This window comes from Pogona vitticeps, chromosome 1, assembly GCF_051106095.1.
Source record: "Pogona vitticeps strain Pit_001003342236 chromosome 1, PviZW2.1, whole genome shotgun sequence".
In the NCBI taxonomy this organism is placed as follows: domain Eukaryota; kingdom Metazoa; phylum Chordata; class Lepidosauria; order Squamata; family Agamidae; genus Pogona; species Pogona vitticeps.
This window is the reverse complement of record NC_135783.1, coordinates 288317056-288338165: the sequence shown is the minus strand read 5'-3', so window position 1 is coordinate 288338165 and position 21110 is coordinate 288317056. Positions and strand designations below refer to the sequence as shown.

Genomic DNA, 21110 nt, shown 5'->3' with positions numbered 1-21110 from the left:
CACCCATTCTCAATAGGCTATATGGCCCCTTGGGGCACCAGGGCACATTTGAAGGGGGACACAGACTGGAAACAATTCTTCACACACCACATTTTAAAGTTAGTTATGCAATTTATACAATCCTGATTCAGCTTAGAACATCGCTGGTCTAGAATATTGCTGCCAAACCAAAATCACACCAAAGCCTGCACATTCGCAATGAAAAGCATACCGCTCATGTGGAGCAGTAGGTTCACAGTTATACACAGAAGTAATGAATGTTGTAGACTAAAAGCAGGCTTACAAAAAAAATACTAAAAAATAGAAGTTTGGATTATTCTCTAGGTCCTAGGAAACCCTATGCAGTGTTTCCTTTTGAGTAATGTTGATGTATTTGAATGATCATCTCAAGTACAATGCTCAAGTATTACACTCACTGGCTCCATCTCCTAAGATGATGCCAGTAGCTTACCCTCTGACATTCTAGGGCACAACTATATGGGAAGAAAATAAACTTGTTTCCAAAATAAACGTGTCCAGAAAGCACTTCGGGATTTAAATACTAAACCAGTAGTTGTAAAATCAGAAGTAAACAGGAGTTCAATGGGGCTGACAGAAGAACACTGTAACTTTCAGGGAAAAGTTTGGTTGCCCCTTTTGAACCAACGAAGCTCCTAGATTTTCTTCAGACAGTCCCTCCATATAATCTGGAAGTATTAGACATAGGGTTAACTGAATCCAGGGTTTTCTCCTCCAGGTAAGGATACAGATGCCATAAAAGGAACTCCTAGCAACAGTGACTGCCTGAGAATTCACATTAGATACATGCTCCTTTTGAAGGGAATATAGCACCCTCCAGAACCCCTCCTTAGGATCTTTGATGTTCTTGTCTAATACAGTGGTGCCTCGCAAGACGAATTAAATTCGTTCCACAGTTAATGTTGTCTTGTGAAAAATTCATCTTGTGAAACGCGTTTTCCCATAGGAATGCATTGAAATCTAATTAATGTGTTCCTATGGGCAAAAAAAAAAGTCAGAACAAAGTCTAATTTGGTTTACAAAGGGTTTATTAAGTGCTCTTTAAAGCCATATATATTGTGCAAATGATTTTAAAAAATTCAATAAAAAAAACTAACTTTTTAAACATCATAGAAAAACATTTAAAATCAGCAAACATGAGGCAGGAACCAAAAAAATGGGAAAGAATTGTCTTGCGAAGCACGGCCATAAGAACATTCGTCTTGCGAGGTATGCAAACCAATAAGGAGTGCTCTTTTTGTTTATGGGTTATGTACTGAGCTCCTTGTGATTTCCACCTTGGATTGCTTTTGCTGCCTGCCTCTGCCTCCATCTTGGAAATTTCTCTTTTTTGCCTTTATTCCTTGAGGAGTTCCCTCCCATTTCCATGGATTATTTTGGATGCTGCCAGGCAACCTGCCTGTGCTAGTATGTCCCTGGGGATTATTTTTTGGGCCTGGCCTGGCCGGCCTGCCAGACTCAAAGAAGAGAACAGAAGGTATTAGGCCATGTGTCTCTGTGGGAGCTACTAATGGTTTGGGGAACATCTGATTGCAATTTTCTTGGTTTCTGGGAGAGGGGCTCTTTGTGCTTTCCCTGTTTGACAGATATTTACAACACAGTTATGTTTATGTTATGCATTTTTCTGTTAACGGTGCATATTTTGGTGGGGTTTTGGGGAACTGGTGTGTGCGCGTGCACACAAGCAGGTGCAGCATACTGGAGGACTCAATATGACTGCTAGTGTGCCACTGCGATGTGTGTGGGGTTGTAATCAGCTGGGCACAGATTAGGGCATTTTGTTGTTCTTAGTGTTGTGTTGTTATTGGTTGCTGTGGTGAATGGCCATCCTTGTGTGTCAAGCAGCCAGTGCCTGGCTTGTTGACTGCTTACTTGCCTTTTTCTTTTCTATTGTGCTGTCCAGGCCCAGAAGATCTGTTGTGCTTGGTGGGTGGCACTGAACTCATAGTGTTGTTTTGAATGTGAATGAACTACTGCCTGCACAGGTCTGATCATTATTTTTCCTCCTCATGTACTGTTCTCTCCTTCTGGAGTATACTGTTTCTCTGCTGCCTTTGCTTTTTTGGAGTAGTCTTTAAGATTTCTTTAGGGCTTTTGGACTGCCAGAAAACACAAATGGGAAAACATGAAACAAATGACCCAAAAGAAGCTTTCCGCTTTCGTGTAAAAAGGAGCAGTATGTGAAAAAAAATGCAAAAATGAAAGAAAGGAAGAGGAACTCCTAAAGTACCTAAAATGAAAGAAATACTTTTTTTTGCTATGCTAAGCAACAGCTAACAGTTGTAGCTAAGATGCAACCACATTAAACTGCCAAGATCAAAGACCAATTTTGTTAATAAGGGACTCTCCACAGCTTCGTTGATCAATGTGGAAATCAGTCATCAGTTAACCACTTCTCACCCAAACATAAAGCAATTGTCAGAACTGGTTTTCAACAAGTGTAAATGATAGTAAGTAACTGCCACCATTGATTTTGTAAAAATTTAGGCTGCCCTTTGCTATGTAAAGCCTGGCATCTTTTTTCCTGCTGGCAATGCAGGCACAATATTGTGTAGCAGACATGGGAGATTCATATTTGTCTCAGGGGAGACAAATACAAAGCCCGCCATCACAGCTGGCCAACCTGATTAAACCCTGCCCCACTGCAGCCAGGTATCCAGTTACAGCATTTGACTCTCTGCGCCAACTGCAGAAGTAGCCTGGCTGCAGTTTCTATGCTTCCTTGTGCTGCTGACCCATCAGCAGCTGTGTAAAAGCAAAAAGAACATTGTGCTGCTTATATACTGCCCCATAATGCTTCAAGCATTATGCTAATTATGGGCTAATTATGCAGGCTATACCCAGCAAGCTGGGTACTCATTTTACTGACCTTGGAAGGATAGAAGGTTGAGTCAACCTTGAGCCGGCTACCGGGGACTGAACCCCAGGTCGTGAGCACAGTTTTGGCTGCAGTACAGCAATTTAACCACTGCACCATGAGGCTCTGTGAGAGAGGCTTGTCATCCTGTTCCCCCACTGGATGGGCCATCAGCACAGGGAGGCACGGAAGCCCCGGCCAGGCTACTTCAGCAACTGGTACGGAGAGAAGAACAGCAGCACCATGCTGTAAGCGGACACCTGGTTGCAGCAGAAGGGGAGTAATCAGGCTGGCCAGTTGTGATGGTGGCCTTCATAGTTGTCTCCCCCGGGAGATGAATACGAATCCCCTATCTCCATTGTGCAGCAATATCAGGTTGGAGTTAACAAAGGAAGTCAATGGAAACTAACATCAAAATCATCCATACTATGTGAATGAAAGACAATGAAGTAAGACGGGCAAAAATCAACTCATTTGAAATGTGGTGTTGGAGAGCCCTACATATATGAAAGACAGCCAGAAAAGAAGAAAAGTGGGTGCTCAACCAAGTCAAGTCTGAATTCTCACTAGAGCAAAAATGAGTAACCAGACCATGTACATATAACTGAAATACAAAAGTGACCTGAATAGACTACATTGCTGATGAAATCAGGGTGCAGTGGTAGGAAAAGAGGAAAACCTCACATGATACAGGTTGATTCAATAGAGGAAACCCCAGGTGCTAATTTGCAAGATATGAGCAAAACTTTTTGGATAAGACAATATTGCTAGAAGGGGGGACATTAGGAAAACAGAACAACTTAACATGAGATGTTTTTGGTTTGCAAGATCTGAGCAGAGCTTTTAATGACAGGATATTTTGGAGGTCAGTAAGCCATGTCAGCACACATCAGAAGTGACAATAGCACATAGTATCTTTGGAGTTTTTTGTTAATTACCAAACAATGGTATAGTGATAAGATGGGTGTATGGCCATTAAAAAAAAAGCAGTAATTTCACAGATTAAAAAAGTAAGTTTCTGAATATTCTCTAGTTCTCCAACTATCTTTACACAAGAAATATAAATTGTTTTTAATGTCTGTCTGGTCAGGAAGGAGTTAAGAAGTACTCCTCTTGAAAGTAATTTAATTTGCTCTTGACCGGTCAGATCTCCCTTCCTGGCTCTCAATTTTGCAGCAATGTTTATGTTTAGAACACTGATAAGTTTATAAGCAAGCCAGAACTGTCAGAGGCTTCCCCCCTTTCAAATGGCTAATTTCAAAGTCAAAATTACACACATACCCATGCCTTGATTCTGTCTAAATAATGAAGAGGCTAGGACTAATCCTGTTTCAAGATAAGCAAGTTTGATCTTTTCAATGTATGTGATCTGTTTTAAATCTGCAGACCTCTGTGGTGTCTCTATGGGTTTGTGTGTGTGTGTAAAACATTTACATTTAAAAAATGGTAACTTGAAAACCCTTTGTCCAAATGTCCCCAAATTTGGAACAGAGCAAGAGCAGACTGCCAAATCTGGTGTTTATCCAAGGTCCAGTTTTAAAGTTACAATTTTTTGTTTGTGGTATCTCCATTTCTTTGTCTTACCTTTATGGAATGTTGATTTGCTTTGTTGCACAATACTGTATATATATTGCTGCACTGTCATGCAGCAATAATAATAGTGGCAGGGAATTGTTTTGTTTGTCTGAAAGGCACTAAAGAAGAGGTAGCCTTTCATTTTCATTAAGTCTATTCAGTTAATGTAGCAGGTGAACAAACGGATAACTCTAACAGGAATTATATATGCTAGCTCTACTACCTAAACTGATTTCTTCTATTACAAGACTTCAGTATATTAGTTGTATGTTATTCCTAAGAGCCTCCTGCTTTTGCTCACACACTTTCCTGCACCTCTTGTATAACTACAACTCACACACTATATCCATTTTGTTTTCAGTGACTCTTAGAAATGGCTTTACGAAGGTTATTCCCAGGAACATCCCAAGAATCAAAGCCACCCCCACAGAACAGCATGTCGTTGAGTTTGCACTGATGAGTCAGACAGTCTTTTTAATTCCATTTTTAAAAGAAATCACTGCAAAAGTGAACGGGAAACAGAAAATCAAGATGGGAATCAAGTGGCAATAGGCTTCCACTGCCTGATGATTCACGCACCAAAAACATGACTCACACAGCATTACACTGCCGCTAAAACATGGAGGCCAGGCTGATTAGTCATAGTAATGAATTTTTCAAAGAAAGGATTCTCCCCTATAAATAATGTCGACTGTCTGGATAGTGTTTGTGTGACTCACCTTTCTAGCATGCCAGGCAGCACCAATCGTGTCATCTGAAGAAAAAGAAAAGAAAAAACCCAATGATGATTTAGCAGCACTAGAGTGAGGGAACCCTCTTCTGCCCCCTCAATAGGAAGTTGACCCTCTTCACCTAGAAACATTCTAAGAGAATGAAGGCTGTTTGTGGAGGCATCAGATTTTTATTCCAACTGTTGAACGTGGTTCTTCCACAAAGCATGTGCAGTGAATCAGATGGCCTCATCTGCACTTCTAACAGCAGACATCAGTAGTCTGCTACTGTTTCAGCACTGGGTATCAGATGTTTCTAAATGTCATTGTGGCAGAACTGCAGCTGAGTACCTGTAAGGTCTGGCTCTGAAACTCAATACTGATTCTAAGCACTGATTATTCTCTGAATTATGATAGAAATTCAAAAATTCTTCTTTCACCTGTATGTCCAAATGAAGTTCAGCAACGGTAGTAGGAACAAAAGGTTTGTGAGGCCTATCGAAAATTTCACCATGTTTTAAAGGCGGAAGATGAGCAGATATCTAGAGAAGCCACCCCAAGTTGCTGAGATTCTTATTAAAACCATACCAAACATGCAAACAAGCAGAGATACTAGTAAAATGTTCCTAACATTTTAAATGTTCCTAACTTGTAAAAAGACTGCCTCATGCAAAAAAGCAAGTTTTATCAGCCACCACTCAAAACTTTTCAGCTACACACTAGCATATAATAATAGGACGAAGCATACAATGATCATGATTGGTTGAGAGCGCAATCAGGAACTTATGGCTACTTCACATACAAAGTTCACCTGGTGGCTCCAGTCCTTCCTGGAAGAGATAACTCAGAAGGTGGTGCTGAGGGATCCTTGTTCGACACTCTGGTTGCTGACCTATGGAGTCCCTCAGGGTTCTGGTTCCATCTCCTATATTATTTAACATTTATATGAAACTGCTGGGCGAGATTGTCCGGAGTTTTGGGGTTATGTGTCACCAGTATGTCGATTACATCCAACTCTACCTCCCCTTGTTACCTAAATCCGAGGAAGCTGTTTTGGCTTCATAGTGTTTGGTATCAATAATGGACGGGATGAGGGTGAATAAACTGAAACTTAATCCAGACAAAACAGAGGTGCTTCTGGTCTACTGAAAGGCAGATCAAGGAATAGGGATACAACCTGTACTGGATGAGAGTATACTGCCCTGGAAAACACAGATGCACAGCTTGGAGGTGCTCTTAGATTCATCTCTGAGCCTGGATGCCCAGGTTTGAAGATGGCCAGGAATGCAATTGCACAATTAAAACAAATACACCAGCTATATCCATTTCTTGAGAGATCATATGTAGCCACTGTCAAACATGCTCCAGTTACTACCTGGGTGGATTACTGTAACTTGCTCTATGTGGAGCTGCCTTTAGAACGTGTCAGGAAACTTCAGCGGGCTCAAAATGCAGCGGCAAGATTGCTGACTGGGGCAGGTTACAGGGATGACGTAAACCCCCCCCCCCCCCTGGTTACAGCAGCTCCACTGGCTGCTGATCTGTTACCAGGCACAATTCAAAGTGCAGGTTCTAACCTAAAAAGTCCTAAATGGCTTGGGTCCAAGCTGTCTCAAACACTGACTCTCACTATGAGCGAGCTTAGGTGTTAAGATCAGCAGTTGAGGCTTTTATTACGGTTCCACCACATTCACAAGTGTGTCTGATGGGGACACAGAAAACAGCCTGCTTTCTGTTGTTGCTCCCAGACTTTGGAACTCCCTCCTACAGGAGGCCAGACTGGCCCCATCTCTGCTATCCTTCTGAAAGCAGGTAAAGACCTTTCTCTTCAGGTAAGCTTTTCCTAAATGACTGCCTATATGAGTGAGAAGTGACATGGCTGGCTACATGGGTCACCTTTGGATTAATTGTTAGGCATTACTGCTCTGATTGGGTCTTTAGTACAACGTGTTTACCATCTATCGAAGTGGTATTTGTTTGTTCCTCTTTAGTATTTGCATACTTGTTTTAGCTTTGATATTGTCTTTTAATGATATAAGCTGCCTATTTATACTCATTCTTAGTTTTAAATATTGCCTTTTAATTATGTAAACCACTGTTTTCAGCTTTAAATACTGCATTTCAAGGATGTAAGCCACCTTAGGTCCTTTTTAAGGAGAAAGGCAAGGTAAAATATTTTAAATAAAGAAATAGGTGTAGTAAAGACAATAAACTAGAGATAGATTTTTAAAGACAGACATGTTACTTTGTATCATAAAGATGCAAGCACGATTGCACTCCCTAAAATTCTTCAGCAAATGCCACATACCTTGCATACAGATATGACATTAATGTTTATCAGCCTGTCAATTGCCTGCAAAAGAAATTTTTTTTATGAAATCCAACATAATACTATAAGATTATGATATGAAGAAAAACGCCAAGTGAGACATATCACTAGTTATACAGGCATCAAAGCAAAGTCAGACCAGATATGAAAACTAGCCTACTAGCCTGATTAATCCTTACATGCTAAAAATGATTTTTTAAGATACAGTGGTGCCTCGCTTAACGAGCACACCATATAACGATGAAATCGTATAGCGATCCGTTTTTTGGGATCGCTAATGCGATCGCTTACCGATGGCCCCAATGGGCGAAAATCGCATTGCGAAGACTGGTAAGCGTTTCGCTTACCGATCTTTGCATTGCGACGCCTGACAATCAGCTGTTCGGCGGTTCTAAAATGGCCACCGCGTGACCCAAAATGGTCGCCGCAACCATTTTCGCACCCTGCCCTCGCTTACCGAGGGCGCAAAAATGGCGTTGCAATGAGGAAACATCACATAATGGTGAGTAAAGAAGCCATTGGAATGCATTAAACTAAGTTTAATGCGTTCCAATGGCTTTTTCTGTCCCTTTTAGCGATGTTTCGTCATAGTGAAGGTTAATCCGGAATGGATTAACCTCGCTATGCGGAGCACCACTGTATATTTTTTCCATGCAGCGAAAGAGTGAAGAGTTTTTAGATGCTTTTGGAGACCAACATTTGTACATCTGTGAGACTCATTTTTTTGTGTAAAATCTAAAATTATGATACCTGCTGCCTGGTTTTTTAACCTACTTTAAAAAGTAGAATCATTAAATGGGTTATTTACATCTTCATAAGCAATCAGCCTGTCCTTTTTTCCTTGTAACTGTGTATGCTTAACTTCAGAAAGAAAAAAGATGCTAAAGATAAATTGGGCAAAACATGACTGTGGAAAAAAGTGTTTCTTCACATCCCTTAGAATTTAAAATAGATTGTTGGTATGTGTCATTTTAACATTTAGCAATTCAGACAAGAAAGTATGCACACAAAATATACATATACAACTACACATTTCATATGCTACTTAGAGAAGGGAACTGTCCTGAAATAAATTATACGCGCCTATAAAATAAAAAAGTTTTGTGAAGGAGTCCAATGAACAGAATCGACTTACTTACACACCCACTGACACAAGTTCTCTAACCTCTGCATTATGCTGCTGTTAATTAAGAAACTGTTCTCACAGACCAGTTGCATGACCTGACATTTGACAAATGCCTATGCCAGTTTGTGGCACTTGTCCCTGAAATTTACACCAACTGACTTATGCTTGCATAATTCCTCAGTTGGATTTTAATCATAAAGATGTACTGAAGTAAGACTGCACACCTTTGCTCGTATCCTGACGTAAAGTCCTTAACTCCAGCCCATGCACTTGTAATCTCAAGAGTAGACTGTTGCAACACTCTATATGTTGGGCTGTCATTGAAGTTGATTCAGAAGCTGCTGCAAGTGCAGAACATGGCTGCTAGGCTGGTATCTAGTACATCATAATTTGATCAAATGTTTCCTGTCCTGACATGTCTCCCACTGGCTGCCTGCATGCCAAGTTCAAGGTGCTTATGCTAACATTTGAAGCCCTAAATGTTTTAAGAGCTTGCTACTTGTCTGTGCACCTCTCCCTTAAAATGTCCACCCATCCAACCTGTATCTCATATTCTGGGATATTGCCAGTGGCAACCCCGAGAGAAGACTGAAAATCTGCCATTCAAAACCACCTTTTCTGTGGTTGCCACATCACTCTGGAATTCATTCCCACCTGAGGTACGATTAGTCCCATTCAACATTCCCTCTAAGGTGCACACAGAGCTCCAGTGGCACTATGCAGCAGCAGCCAGGGTCAATGTCTGTTTACCTCTGAATTTCAGATGAAATTCCCGCCCCTCCACACGGACCAGTGAGAGGTGAAAAGTGGTGCGCCCCAGGGATCTGTCCTGGGACTGGTGCTTTTCAACCTGTTCATCAATGACCTGGAGACAGGGATCAGCAGTGAGGTGGCCAAGTTTGCAGATGACACGAAAATTTTCTGGGTGGTGAAGACTAGAAGGGATTGTGAAGAGCTCCAGAAGGACCTCTCCAAACTGGGAGAATGGGTGGCAGGATGGCAAATGCGTTTCAATAATGCACATTGGGACAAAAAATCAAAACTTTAGTTATCAGTTGATGGGTTCTGAGCTGTCTATGATGGCTCAGGAAAGAGATCTTGGTGTGCTGGTAAACAGCTCAATGTAGGTGTCCACCCAGTGTGCGACAACAGCAAAAAAGGCCAATTCCATTCTAGGTATCATTAAAAAGAGGATTGAAAATAAAACAGCCAACATTGTAATGCCACTGTACAACACGATAGTAAGGCCGCACCTGGAGTATTGCATAGTTCTGGTTGCCACACCTCAAAAGAGACACAATGGAACTGGAAAAAGTGCAGAAAAGATGATTACTGAGCTGGGGCAACTCCTTTATGAGAAAAGACTACAGTGTTTGGGGGCTCTTTAGTCTAGAGAAAAGGCACCTGAGGAGGGATATGATGGAGACATATAAAATTATGCAGGGGGTGGAAAGTGGATAGAGGGTAGCTCTTTTTGCCCCTCACGCAATATCAGGACCAGGGGACATTCTCTCCAATTGAGTGTTGGGAGAGTGAGAACAGACAAATGAAAATATTTCTTTAGCCAGCATGTTGTTAGTTTGTGAAACTCCCTACCACAGGATGTGGTGATGGCATCTGGCCTAGATGTCTTTAAAAGGGGATTGGACAGATTCCTGAAGGGAAAGTCCATCGCAGGTTACAAGCCATGATGGAGATGTATGATCTCCAGGCTTAAAAGGAAGGTACTTTAAAATGCCAGCTGCAGGGGAGTGGTATCAGGAAACAGGCATCTAGTTGTCTCTTGTGCTCCTAGAGGCATCTGGTGGGGCCACTGTGAGATACAGGAAGCTGAATTGGATGGGCCCTTGGCCTGATCCAGCAGGGCTCTTCTTATGCTCTTATGAGATTCCCATGCAACAGGGATGACAACTGGAGGGAACACTGGCCCCATCCCTCCCTGATTTCGGGACACAAGTTAAAAGCTGGATCTTTTCACAAGACTTCCCCGAGTAATCTCGCTGAACGACTGGGCACTTTTCTGTCCTCTTTTTGCTGCCTAATATTCTTGTATTCAAGTTTTATATCTATTTTATAATTACTATTCTTTATTAGTTATTTTATTTTTATATATTATGTTCCTTGCTTGCTGTTTATATGCTTTTATTGAGTTTGTTCTTTGTGTTAATGTGATTTGTTTGCGCCCAGATTACTGGGGCTCTGCCATTAGTTGGATGGGATAAATAGTCCCAGCTAGATGTAGGAGGAACTGGTGAAAGAAGGTAGTGATGAGACTCTAATGAGAAAGTTTTGCATTAAAGAAAAAATACTATAAAATGCTGACATTATTTAATGCCAGAATGTCCATAATAAGATCAGTATAATCTGTGATTTACACCAAAGAAAAAGCTGATCAGGTAGGTATTACTGAGGTCTCACTGGGTGGAAGTTTAAAACTTCCATGGTGACAGGAAACCAGTATCAGTGAAGAGAAAATTTTGCTCATCACAAGTTTGAACTTGATAGCATGCCGTAGCATATATTCACTTACTATACTGTACCTAGAATGGTTCAACAACATGCTCCGTTGATTTCACAAGTATTTACATCAAGTCACAAATATAGCTTAAATAACCACAATAATTTAAACATGAAACGTAATGAAATAACAGATTGGCCAATATGTATCAAAATAGTCTCAAATTTAAAAGATAAGGGGAATAATACTTACTTTATCTAAATCTGGGATCTCAAGGAAGTATTCAGGATAAGAATATGAAACACCCACGTTGTTTACTGAAACAAACATTTAATTTTAATATGATAACTGAAAAACACAACATGTAGAGTTACATTTGTCTAACACCATGGCTATTAAATCAGCTACATTTACTTTGATACTACTGATTCAGCTCATAAGGTGTAATAACTATAGTACTTATCTATTTTCACATCTGAATTGTATTATTTATTGTTACATCTGGATGGATCCCATCACTGTTAAAAAACCATAGTTTAAGACTATCTCCACTGTGAAGCCTCCTATTAAGTTTTCTGGACAGCTCCAAAGGAAACACACTCTATAGTACCAGTGCAGTGTACAATTTGGGACATTCCCAAGTTATGAATATTTTGGAAATAAAGTTCTAGCATTATACTAGTAGCAATGTTCTAAAATAAATGCTGACATGTAGTTGAAATTTGATTTTTAAAGCACATCTGTTTCTTGAAATAAGTTTCATTACTTCCATAAGCAACATTATATACTTGAATTATAAATGGCTATGATCTCTCCTTTTTTTTTTGAACTTCAGTTTGCAAAATCTTTCTTTACAGTGCACCCCTTTTGCCTATTCTTTAGATAACCATCCCAGACAAAACATTTTATACATGGCTACATAATGTGTCTGTCCATCATATCAGAGATGTAGATTTTATTTTCTTTAAACAGCAAGGGAAGGATTTAATCTTCATTTGTATCCAATTTAAAAGGAAAACAGTGAATCTGTATGTATACATGTCCTAAACATAAATTGCAATATATAATTTTCATTCTTTGTATCAAACTAGACATATCACCAAAACTATTTATTTATAAAGTTTACAGACCTCCTGACTTATGAAATCACTACTTGGGGTGGTTTACAAAATTTAAAAATACTATACAATCAAGAACAGCAGCAAAAAAAAAAATTTAAAAAACAATAATTTAAAAAAAACACACCACATCCTAATCATACAGTCAAATAACAGAAAGGAAACCATCAGCAACAAACACCACACAATTCAGAATAGACAAAAAGTAAATAAATATAATCCAATCCAACAAATAAAAAAGTAAAACTTCAATCTGAAAAATGAAATATAACAATGGGTCATGGAATTAATATCAGATATTGGCAAACAGTATTATTGAGGAACTATTCTGCCTTCAGGACTATAGAGAGAGGGCCTGCCTGATCTCTAATGGAAGTTTATTCCATAAAGTAAGTGCCACAGGTGAAAACGCCTGATTTCTAGTGATGTCTTCTTTATTTCCCTTGGGTTAGGCAACCTCAATAGCAAGGCCTGAGAGGCTCAGGTTGGACTAGTATATATCCTCAGGAAGAGAGGCTCCAACAGGTTCACCTGTCACCTCTGGTTCTTTCTTAAACTGGCCATGAAGGGGACACACTGTTTTACTTCATATTGATGAGTTCCTTTGATTTTGTTTACTATACTTACTATCTCTTAAGTTCTAGCAGTCCAACCATCTAGAGCAAGACAACCAATTTGACATAGAGTTCATTTGTTTGGCTGAAACAAACTCACCTCAATCTAGAAATTCCCTAGTTGATTACTTAAGGAACTGGCATGATAAACAGCTCATGAACTCAGAAACTGAATTTCAGCTTTCAAAGCATGTTATTGAACTATAACCACACAGGCACTAGTTGCACCTTCTGTTAAGTACCAGTGGTGCCTCGCATAGCGAGGTTAATCCGTTCCGGATTAACCCTTGCTATGTGAAAACATCGCTGAATGGGGCAGGAAAAGCCATTGGAACACATTAAAAATCGTTTAATGCCTTCCAAAAGGCTCCTTTACTCACCGTTCAGTGATGTTCCAGGATGGCCGGCATCTATTTTCGCGCCCTCCCCTCGCTTAACGAGGGCGCGAAAACGCTGCGCGCGGCCATTTTGGGGCTTCCGGCAGCCATCTTGGACCCGCCGAACAGCTGATCGGCGGGGCGCAAAGCGAAGGTCGGTAAGCAAACCACTTACCCACCTTCGCTATGCGAGTTTTGCCCTATCTAAAGCTCGTTGAGCAATCGCATTAGCGATCCCAAAAAAGGGATCGCTATGCGATTTCGTCGTTGTACGGTGCGCTCGTTAAGCAAGGCACCACTGTATTTTAAAATTCCTGTATCACTCTAAAGTTAACACTAAACTGGGGAATGTGCGTAAGTAGTTTTCAAAGCCTGACAGCAGAGACCTATTTTCCTGGTAAACAAATGAGCAAAAGCCAGTCAACTACCATGCAGCTTCTTCCTTCTTGCTTTCATGTGTAGACTTCTTCCCACTACACAAACCTTTCCTCTCAACTAGTATCCTTCCAGGATACAGAGAGCTAGTTTAGATATTCTAGTTATTTTATCATTCGAATAAGCAAAACTATTACAAAGTAATAATATTCCATTATATAGGGACTAATCTGAATGATCAACAAACTACATTTGATGCATATAACACATAACTGGCTTTTACCCATTTGTTTACCACGAAGACAGAATAACACATAACATTCCAAACTGTTGTTCATAAGCTGCAACATGACATCCATTGTTGCTCTGTTTATTAGTAAGGTCTGTAGAAGATTCATTATCTGTGATAAAAAGAACAACTTGATGAATAGACGTTAGAAAGGAAAAATGAAAAATCAGAACATCAGAACATTAGATGGCAGCAGAAACCAACATACAGCCTATCAGCTCTCTAAATGCAGTGTGAAGAATTTGAGGAAGGATGAGGAGGTGCAAGAATAGTGCAAGAAAAAAAATCTCATTAATGACAATCTTACTACATTTAGCCTTCTATGCTTTAAGCAACAATTTGCTGCCTTTTGCAAGGGGTTTTGTCTTGCTTTTGTGCTATTCAGAGACCCATTGTATAAAGATTTGTCAAATCCAACATTCCACAAAGCTGTTTTCACACTTTTGAAATCTGTGAAATTGCCCTAGTTGCTCCCTTTAATCGAATGGCTGAACAAGCCACAAAGAAAATTCTAACACCAGGGTGTTGAGATTGTTGGTATAAATTAATGTTCACTGCTAGTATAACTTCCCCATCTGTTGTTTGAGAACATACAAAGGGGCAAAGGAAGATCACCAGCTTATACAAGATGAAAGTGGGGGAGGAAGCCATGTGGCCCTCATGTAAAATCCAGAAACAAGAGCTTTATCAGATAAATAAAATACGAAAGGCAGACAGTTTTCAAGTCCTAAAGCTACCTTTATTGGGCTAAGCATTGCAAATCTTGAGGGAGTACAGGACAAAACCAAATAGTTCAAAAAGCATCTTAATCAGTTGTTTCAGACTCAGGATCTGCATCAAAGTACCCAAGATGGAGAGCGGAAACCTGTTGCATCAGCTTGAAGTATGTGGTCTCACATCAGGCAATACTGGATGACTCCTTTCTCTACCCCTGAGATAAACAGTTGACAATTGCCCACTAGATTCTCCATTGCCTAGTCCTCTGAACTCAGATCCTGAGACTGCAACATCCAGTCAAGATTATTTTTTAACTTTCTGCTCCCCCCATCACAACTCTATAATGCCTAAGCCTGATGAAGGGCTGTACTGGACTCTCTCTCTTTTGCTTGGCCCAAATATACCACAGAAGTAATGTACAACTGATCTGGCATGTTTCCTTTCACTAACTGTTCATCTTTTGAAGTTTTTTTTAAGTTCAAGTAAGGCCAAATTTTGTTCAAATTCAGTATCGAATAATGAATATCATGTTTCATCTTTTTTTTTTTTAAAAAAAAAAACCCCTTTAGCAAATACACAGGAAGCTGAAATATTCAGTGAAATTACTGATATACCTAGTTTTGAGCTGGCAACACTGACTAGCAACAGCTCTCTAGTGTTGTAGCTAGAGATCTTCCTCTCTTTGTCCTACCTGAAGATGCTAGGAACTGGAAGGCTTTTCATCAGAAACACTGGATTCTATAACTGAGTCATACCAAACTTTGCATTGATGTGATTACACTTCTGGAGAAAGTTTTTTTTCCATCTTCAAACAGGACAACTCTGTAACCGCAGCACTAACCATCAGTGAAGCACAACATATGCACAAAATTATATACTGTTTTTAAATCTTGCTCTTCCACAACTAGGACTAGCTTACACTGAATGTTCATGATTTATTTTTAATGGCACATGTTTACTGCTTAAGATTGCCTGACACCAAATGAAAAAAACCTCCTGAGTCCAAATCAGTGTCTCATCATTTACCAATGGTATTTACCAATGTCTTATTATTTACCAATGTAAATGATTAATGGGGAATTTTACACTGCTGAAGGTAAGCAAAACAGAGAAAATCAGAGAATATATGGAAATGAATCACAGCTGATGTAAGCAGAAAAATTTCTCCTCTCTCAAGGGAACATGTGCTGATGAAACTCAGACTATTCAATGCTCTAAAAACACAAGTACCAGTAAGTTCAATTTATATATTACAGTTCATATTCCAGCTGGTAGGCAATCCAGACCAGTCTAGTATTCCCCAAGAGTGCAGGCACCAATGCAACAAAGCAAATGACTTATGAGCTAATGTCATCCATTGACCATTTTTTGTAACCTGTGTCAAAATGGTTAATTCTTAGACATATAAATCTAGTTTGTAATTGTAACGGCCTCCTTCTACCTCACCAAGGAAGGTCACTACGTCACTCCACTGTTACTCTTCTGGTAGTCTGCCACCAACCATCCCCTGCAATAAGTATTTCAGGCCGGAATGGATTTCAAACAAAATAACTAAAGTTTATTGATTGGTACATTAAGATTGGTATAACAAATAAATCAGGTAATCACATAAAGAAAGGCTCTAGCTCACACAGACTCATATCTCCACACAATCTGATCACTATCTCATCTCAACACTCACAGATCCTGATCTGATCCTCACACACATTCACACCCCTATATTTCCCAGCTCCTCCCCCTGATGTCCCGCCTTCCGACCACCACTGGATGTTAACACTCCAGCCTAAACCTTGAAGGACAGGTGACATCATAGCTGTTTGTAACAGTAATACCTTATGAAACAACAAATAGACATACACATTATATCTCCAGTACTCATTCTTACACACAAATATAGAATCCATACAGTCTAGCTGTATATGTTAAGCAGGAAAGAAAATGCAACCTGTTAGAAAAGCAGTGACCTGGAGATAAGAAAGACATTTGTTCTATAATAGAAACCCTTCAGCCCCAAAGGAAAATTCTGAAACAATTGACAAAACTATTCACATCTGCTCATGTAAGAGGAAAGAACTACACAGGGTCACACATATATGTTAACCATATTTAACGAGTCAATGCAGTGAGGTGCAGTGCAAAGAGAATGAAGCAAGGTTAGCCTGGTTAGTCTTTAAAACTATTTTTAGCCTCAGTATTTTGAATAGTGTCCTTGCTGGAACAGGCAAGAACACTATGGTGCAGACACCTAGACTGATTTCTAAAGCCTGAAGGAAGGTAGGAGGTGACCTTTTCATACACTATGCTTGATGAGAAATACAATTTTCCACACTTCTGAACATCCATTTCTGAAGTTCCAAGATTTCAAACTTTGCTGCAAAAGAGCTGATGCTATTGAAATGGGTACTTTTATGTACTCTGGGAGTCTAGTTTCCTAAAATAAAACAGTAATGATTCTGAAATAGGGTAAGATACAAACCTAGGATACCAATCTCAAGGCCTTCCAAGCCAGCTTTTATATTACTGTAAATAGTTTCTCGATCTTCAAAGTCAGCTGCAATAGTTTTTGTTTCCACCTTGAACTTCTCCCCTGAAATAAAGCATATGTGCAAAGTGTAAGCATAGATATTTTGTCTCAAGGTTAAGAAAAAAGGTGAAAAGCAAAAGTAGAAAGTTACTGAAATGTTCTGGCATTGCAAATTTTCATTTTCATCCGAGAAAATGAAATTCCAAACTACTTGTTGTTGTGTTGTCCACTAAACAATTCCATGCCAAACCTCTTAGAGACGTCATGAATTCCACATACAAATTCTTATCAATACAGAGTATGTATTTAAAGATGTTCTTGCCCAGCCAATGGCAACTAAGACTGGCTTAAATAATCTACCTCTCTTGCTAGACCAAATAAATTCTAAAATACTTGTCCTGTAAGAAGGGAATGCATTAGATTGTTTCATTTATTCTGTAACAGCATGAAGGCACTGTCCAGTAAAAGCCTGGAAGGAAAATGTTCAGATCTTTTTATAACTGGAATATATTATTTGTTTGTTACATTTAAGGTGTAACAAGTGAATGTACATGATTCCTACAGCTGCAAATGAGCCATGTTAGGTTGAGAGACAGCAACTGGCAGAAGATTAAACTAACAAGACTAAAAAGAAAACTTATCTTCCTGCTTTATGCCACAGAGAAACAGTGATCACTTGGTACCCTTCATCTCTCTTTCACTCTCCTTCACCATAATCCCCGGAAACATTGTCTGCTTCCTGCCCCCTGCAATTGGGAGTCTTAAAATGAACTACAGTATTCTTAGATTCCTCCTATTCACCTCACATTCTCTTACCGTATGGCATGTCTTCAAATTACATTCTTGAGAGTTCCAATTCTACTCCAGATTTCGCCCCCCTCCCCTATTTATCCATTCCTGTATACAGGACTGGCCATTTAATCTGTTCTTCTAAACCACAAATGGGAACCTCTGGATCACCAGACAACAGTTTGGCTCAAACTGCCATCAGCCTCAGCCAGCATAGCCAATGAGCATGAATGAGCTGTCGTTCAACAATAGCTGGACCATCACAGATTCTCAATTCCTTTTCCATTCCTCTTACTTTGTTTCCTATAACATTCAGTCCATCATTCACATTGAGTCACTTACAAAAAGTCATAGCCTCTTCTTGTCTCCTCAACAAAAAGTCCACTTCCTCCAAAAGAATATCAGTGTTCAGCTTTCAGAAGATACATAACTCATTTTATGCACTGTGGCCAGAGAATACACTATGCTAATCATATCTCAATCATCATATGCTTCCACTTTCTGCCTTTCAAATTTCAGTGCTCTCATCTCTGTCTAGATTTCTACAGTCCAAACATCACACCCCTTCCATCATATATATAATATATATTTTTTGTAAACAAACCTTACACATCTTCTTGTCAATATTTTTATTCAACATTCCTTATTTTGCCTTCCAAGTCCTCATCAGCCCACCCATCTTACACTGCCCACTCCAACTGCGGTCCTTCATGAAAACCACAAATGGCTCCAGCTCTCAAGAAGAAACTATTTTGGTGGGAGTGAGGATTAGGAGAAAGATAAGTTTTGCAAGCAATTATTTGAAACAGCCTGCACATTGAATGATTTAAAAAAAGACAAATGAATCAACAGAAGCTAAGATATAAAAATATTTCAGATTAACTCATAACATAACTATCACCAGCTTAGAGGAAAATACAAGTCACACATGTGGAATTTTTCCTTGGTTTCCTTTTTTTAAAAAATGCACAACCATCAATGCAGAACTGAAAACCTAACTGCATTCAATTGTTTCTGCCACCCAACCCTATACCCCTAATAGTAGATGAAAGTCTTTATATCCTACTTCATATTTCAGAAACAGCTGCATTGTTTAAAAATCCCCTGGCATACGCTGTTGTGCAAAACAAGACATGTGAATAGCATAAAATCCCTACTGCAGCAGTGGTCTTGTGATTACGTCAGAAGAAAATCAAGTTCAACATCTTCATGGAGGAGGTGTAGGCTGCTATTTTTAGCTATGTCTGCTCTATTCCTACACATTCATGTTTGAAATTTTGTGGCCAGTGTATTAGCAGAGAAATGTATCAATGAGCACTACTCACTCCTCAGCTGTCATTTCTTTATTTTAACACTGTTTTTGCTGCTAATAAAAGTAATACAATGTTTGGAAAACAGTAGTACTAATATGAACTGACACATAAAAAGCAAAAAGCAAAAAGCAAAGCGTGCTGCTTATATACCACCCCATAGCGCTTCAAGCACTCTCTGGGCGGTTTACAATTTAATTATGCAGGCTACACATTGCCCCCCCCCCCAGCGAGCTGGGTACTCATTTTACCGACCTCGGAAGGATCGAAGGCTGAGTCAACCTTGAGCCGGCTACCTGGGATTTGAACCCCAGGTCGTGAGCACAGTTTTAGCTGCAGTACAGCGATTTAACCACTGCGCCACGAGGAATTTATACTAATTTTAATGCAGGCTTTATCAGTGGCTTAGTTAGGAAAAAAAGGGTTCAAGGAAGGACAAACATTCTAAGCCAATTTACACATGTGACAGAAGACCCAATAGAAAATTTTCCATGCAACTGACAAGAACTTTAGTTTAACAGAGAACAACACAGAATTCTGCAACCTACAATGCAAATGTTCGCTTTCCTACAACATACTAACACTGCTATTCCTCTTAAAACTTTGGTATTCATATTATTGTCTGTGAATATGCAGTGATATCAGAACCAAAATTGGGCCAACGTTAGGGACAAATGATTTCTAGAAAAATTATTCTTCAGATCTTTTCTTTAGAAGGTTTTCCAAGTTTCCTTTTTACAGATCATTCATTTGCTCCAAGATATTTGACTTGGCTGTTCAGGAAAATCAGAGATATTAAAGGAACATTTTGTACAAATATGGACATGATAAAGGACAAAAACAGTAGGGACCTAACAGAAGCAGAAGACATCAAGAAGAGGTGGCAAGAATACACAGAGGAATTACACCAGAAAGATTTGGATATCCCGGACAACCCAGATGGTGTGGTTGCTGACCTTGAGCCAGACATCCTGGAGAGTGAAGTCAAGTGGGCCTTAGAAAGCTTGTATAACAATAAGGCCAGTGGAGGTAATGGCATTCCAATGGAACTTCTTAAAATCTTAAAAGATGACGTAGTTAAGATGTACATTCAATATGCCAGCAAGTTTGGAAAACTCAACAGTGGCCAGAAGACTGGAAAAGATCAATCTATGATGGCAGAAAGTGAGGTGGAATTAAGGAACCTTGTAATGAGGGTGAAAGAGGAGAGCACAAAAAAACGGTCTGAAGCTCAACATCAAAAAAGCTAAAATCATGGCTACTGGTCCCATCACCTCCTGGCAAACAGAAGGGGAAGATATGGAGGCAGTGACAGATTTTACTTTCTTGGGCTCCATGATCACTGCAGATGGAGACAGCAGCGACAAAATTAAAAGACGCCTGCTTCTTGGGAGGAAAGTGATGATAAACCTTGACAGCATCTCAAAAAGCAGAGACATCACCTTGCCAACAAAAGTCTGAATAGTCAAAGCTATGCTCTTCCTGTAGTGATGTATGGAAGAGAGAGCTGGACCATAAAGAAAGCTGACTGCCGAAGAACTGATGCTTTTGAACTGTGGTGCTGGAGGAGGCTCTTGAGAGTCCCCTGGACTGCAAGGAGAACAAACCTATCCATTCTAAAGGAAATCAACCTTGAGTGCTCACTGGAAGGACAGATCCTGAAGCTGAGGCTCCAATACTTTGGCCATCTTATGAGAAGAGATGACTCCCTGGAAAAGACGCTGATGTTAGGAAAGTGAGAAGGCAGAAGGAGAAGGGGACGGCAGAGGATGAGATGGTTGGACAGTATCATCAAAGCTACCAACATGAATTTGGCCCAACTCCAGGAGGCCATGGAAGACAGGAGGACCTGGCGTGCTCTGGTCCATGGGACCACGAAGAGTCGGACACAACTAAACGACTAAACAAGAACAAAAGTCTATTA

At 39.8% G+C, this 21110-nt stretch overlaps 1 protein-coding gene across 2 annotated transcripts in view; it reads right to left on the bottom strand.

Annotated features, from left to right (window-relative positions):
• The window catches only part of HSD17B12 (hydroxysteroid 17-beta dehydrogenase 12), an 88881-nt gene that overhangs the window by 17557 nt on the left and 50214 nt on the right, over positions 1-21110 (bottom strand). Inside the window, exons 4-7 of one of the 2 annotated variants that reach the window (XM_072985962.2) lie at positions 17040-17150; positions 11326-11390; positions 7469-7513; positions 5170-5204 (exon numbers count right to left, since the gene is read on the bottom strand). In XM_072985962.2, the coding sequence (XP_072842063.2) occupies positions 5170-5204; positions 7469-7513; positions 11326-11390; positions 17040-17150 (256 nt within the window). The remainder of the gene's footprint in view (positions 1-5169; positions 5205-7468; positions 7514-11325; positions 11391-17039; positions 17151-21110) is intronic. The other variant, XM_072985963.2, reaches the window with a different exon arrangement.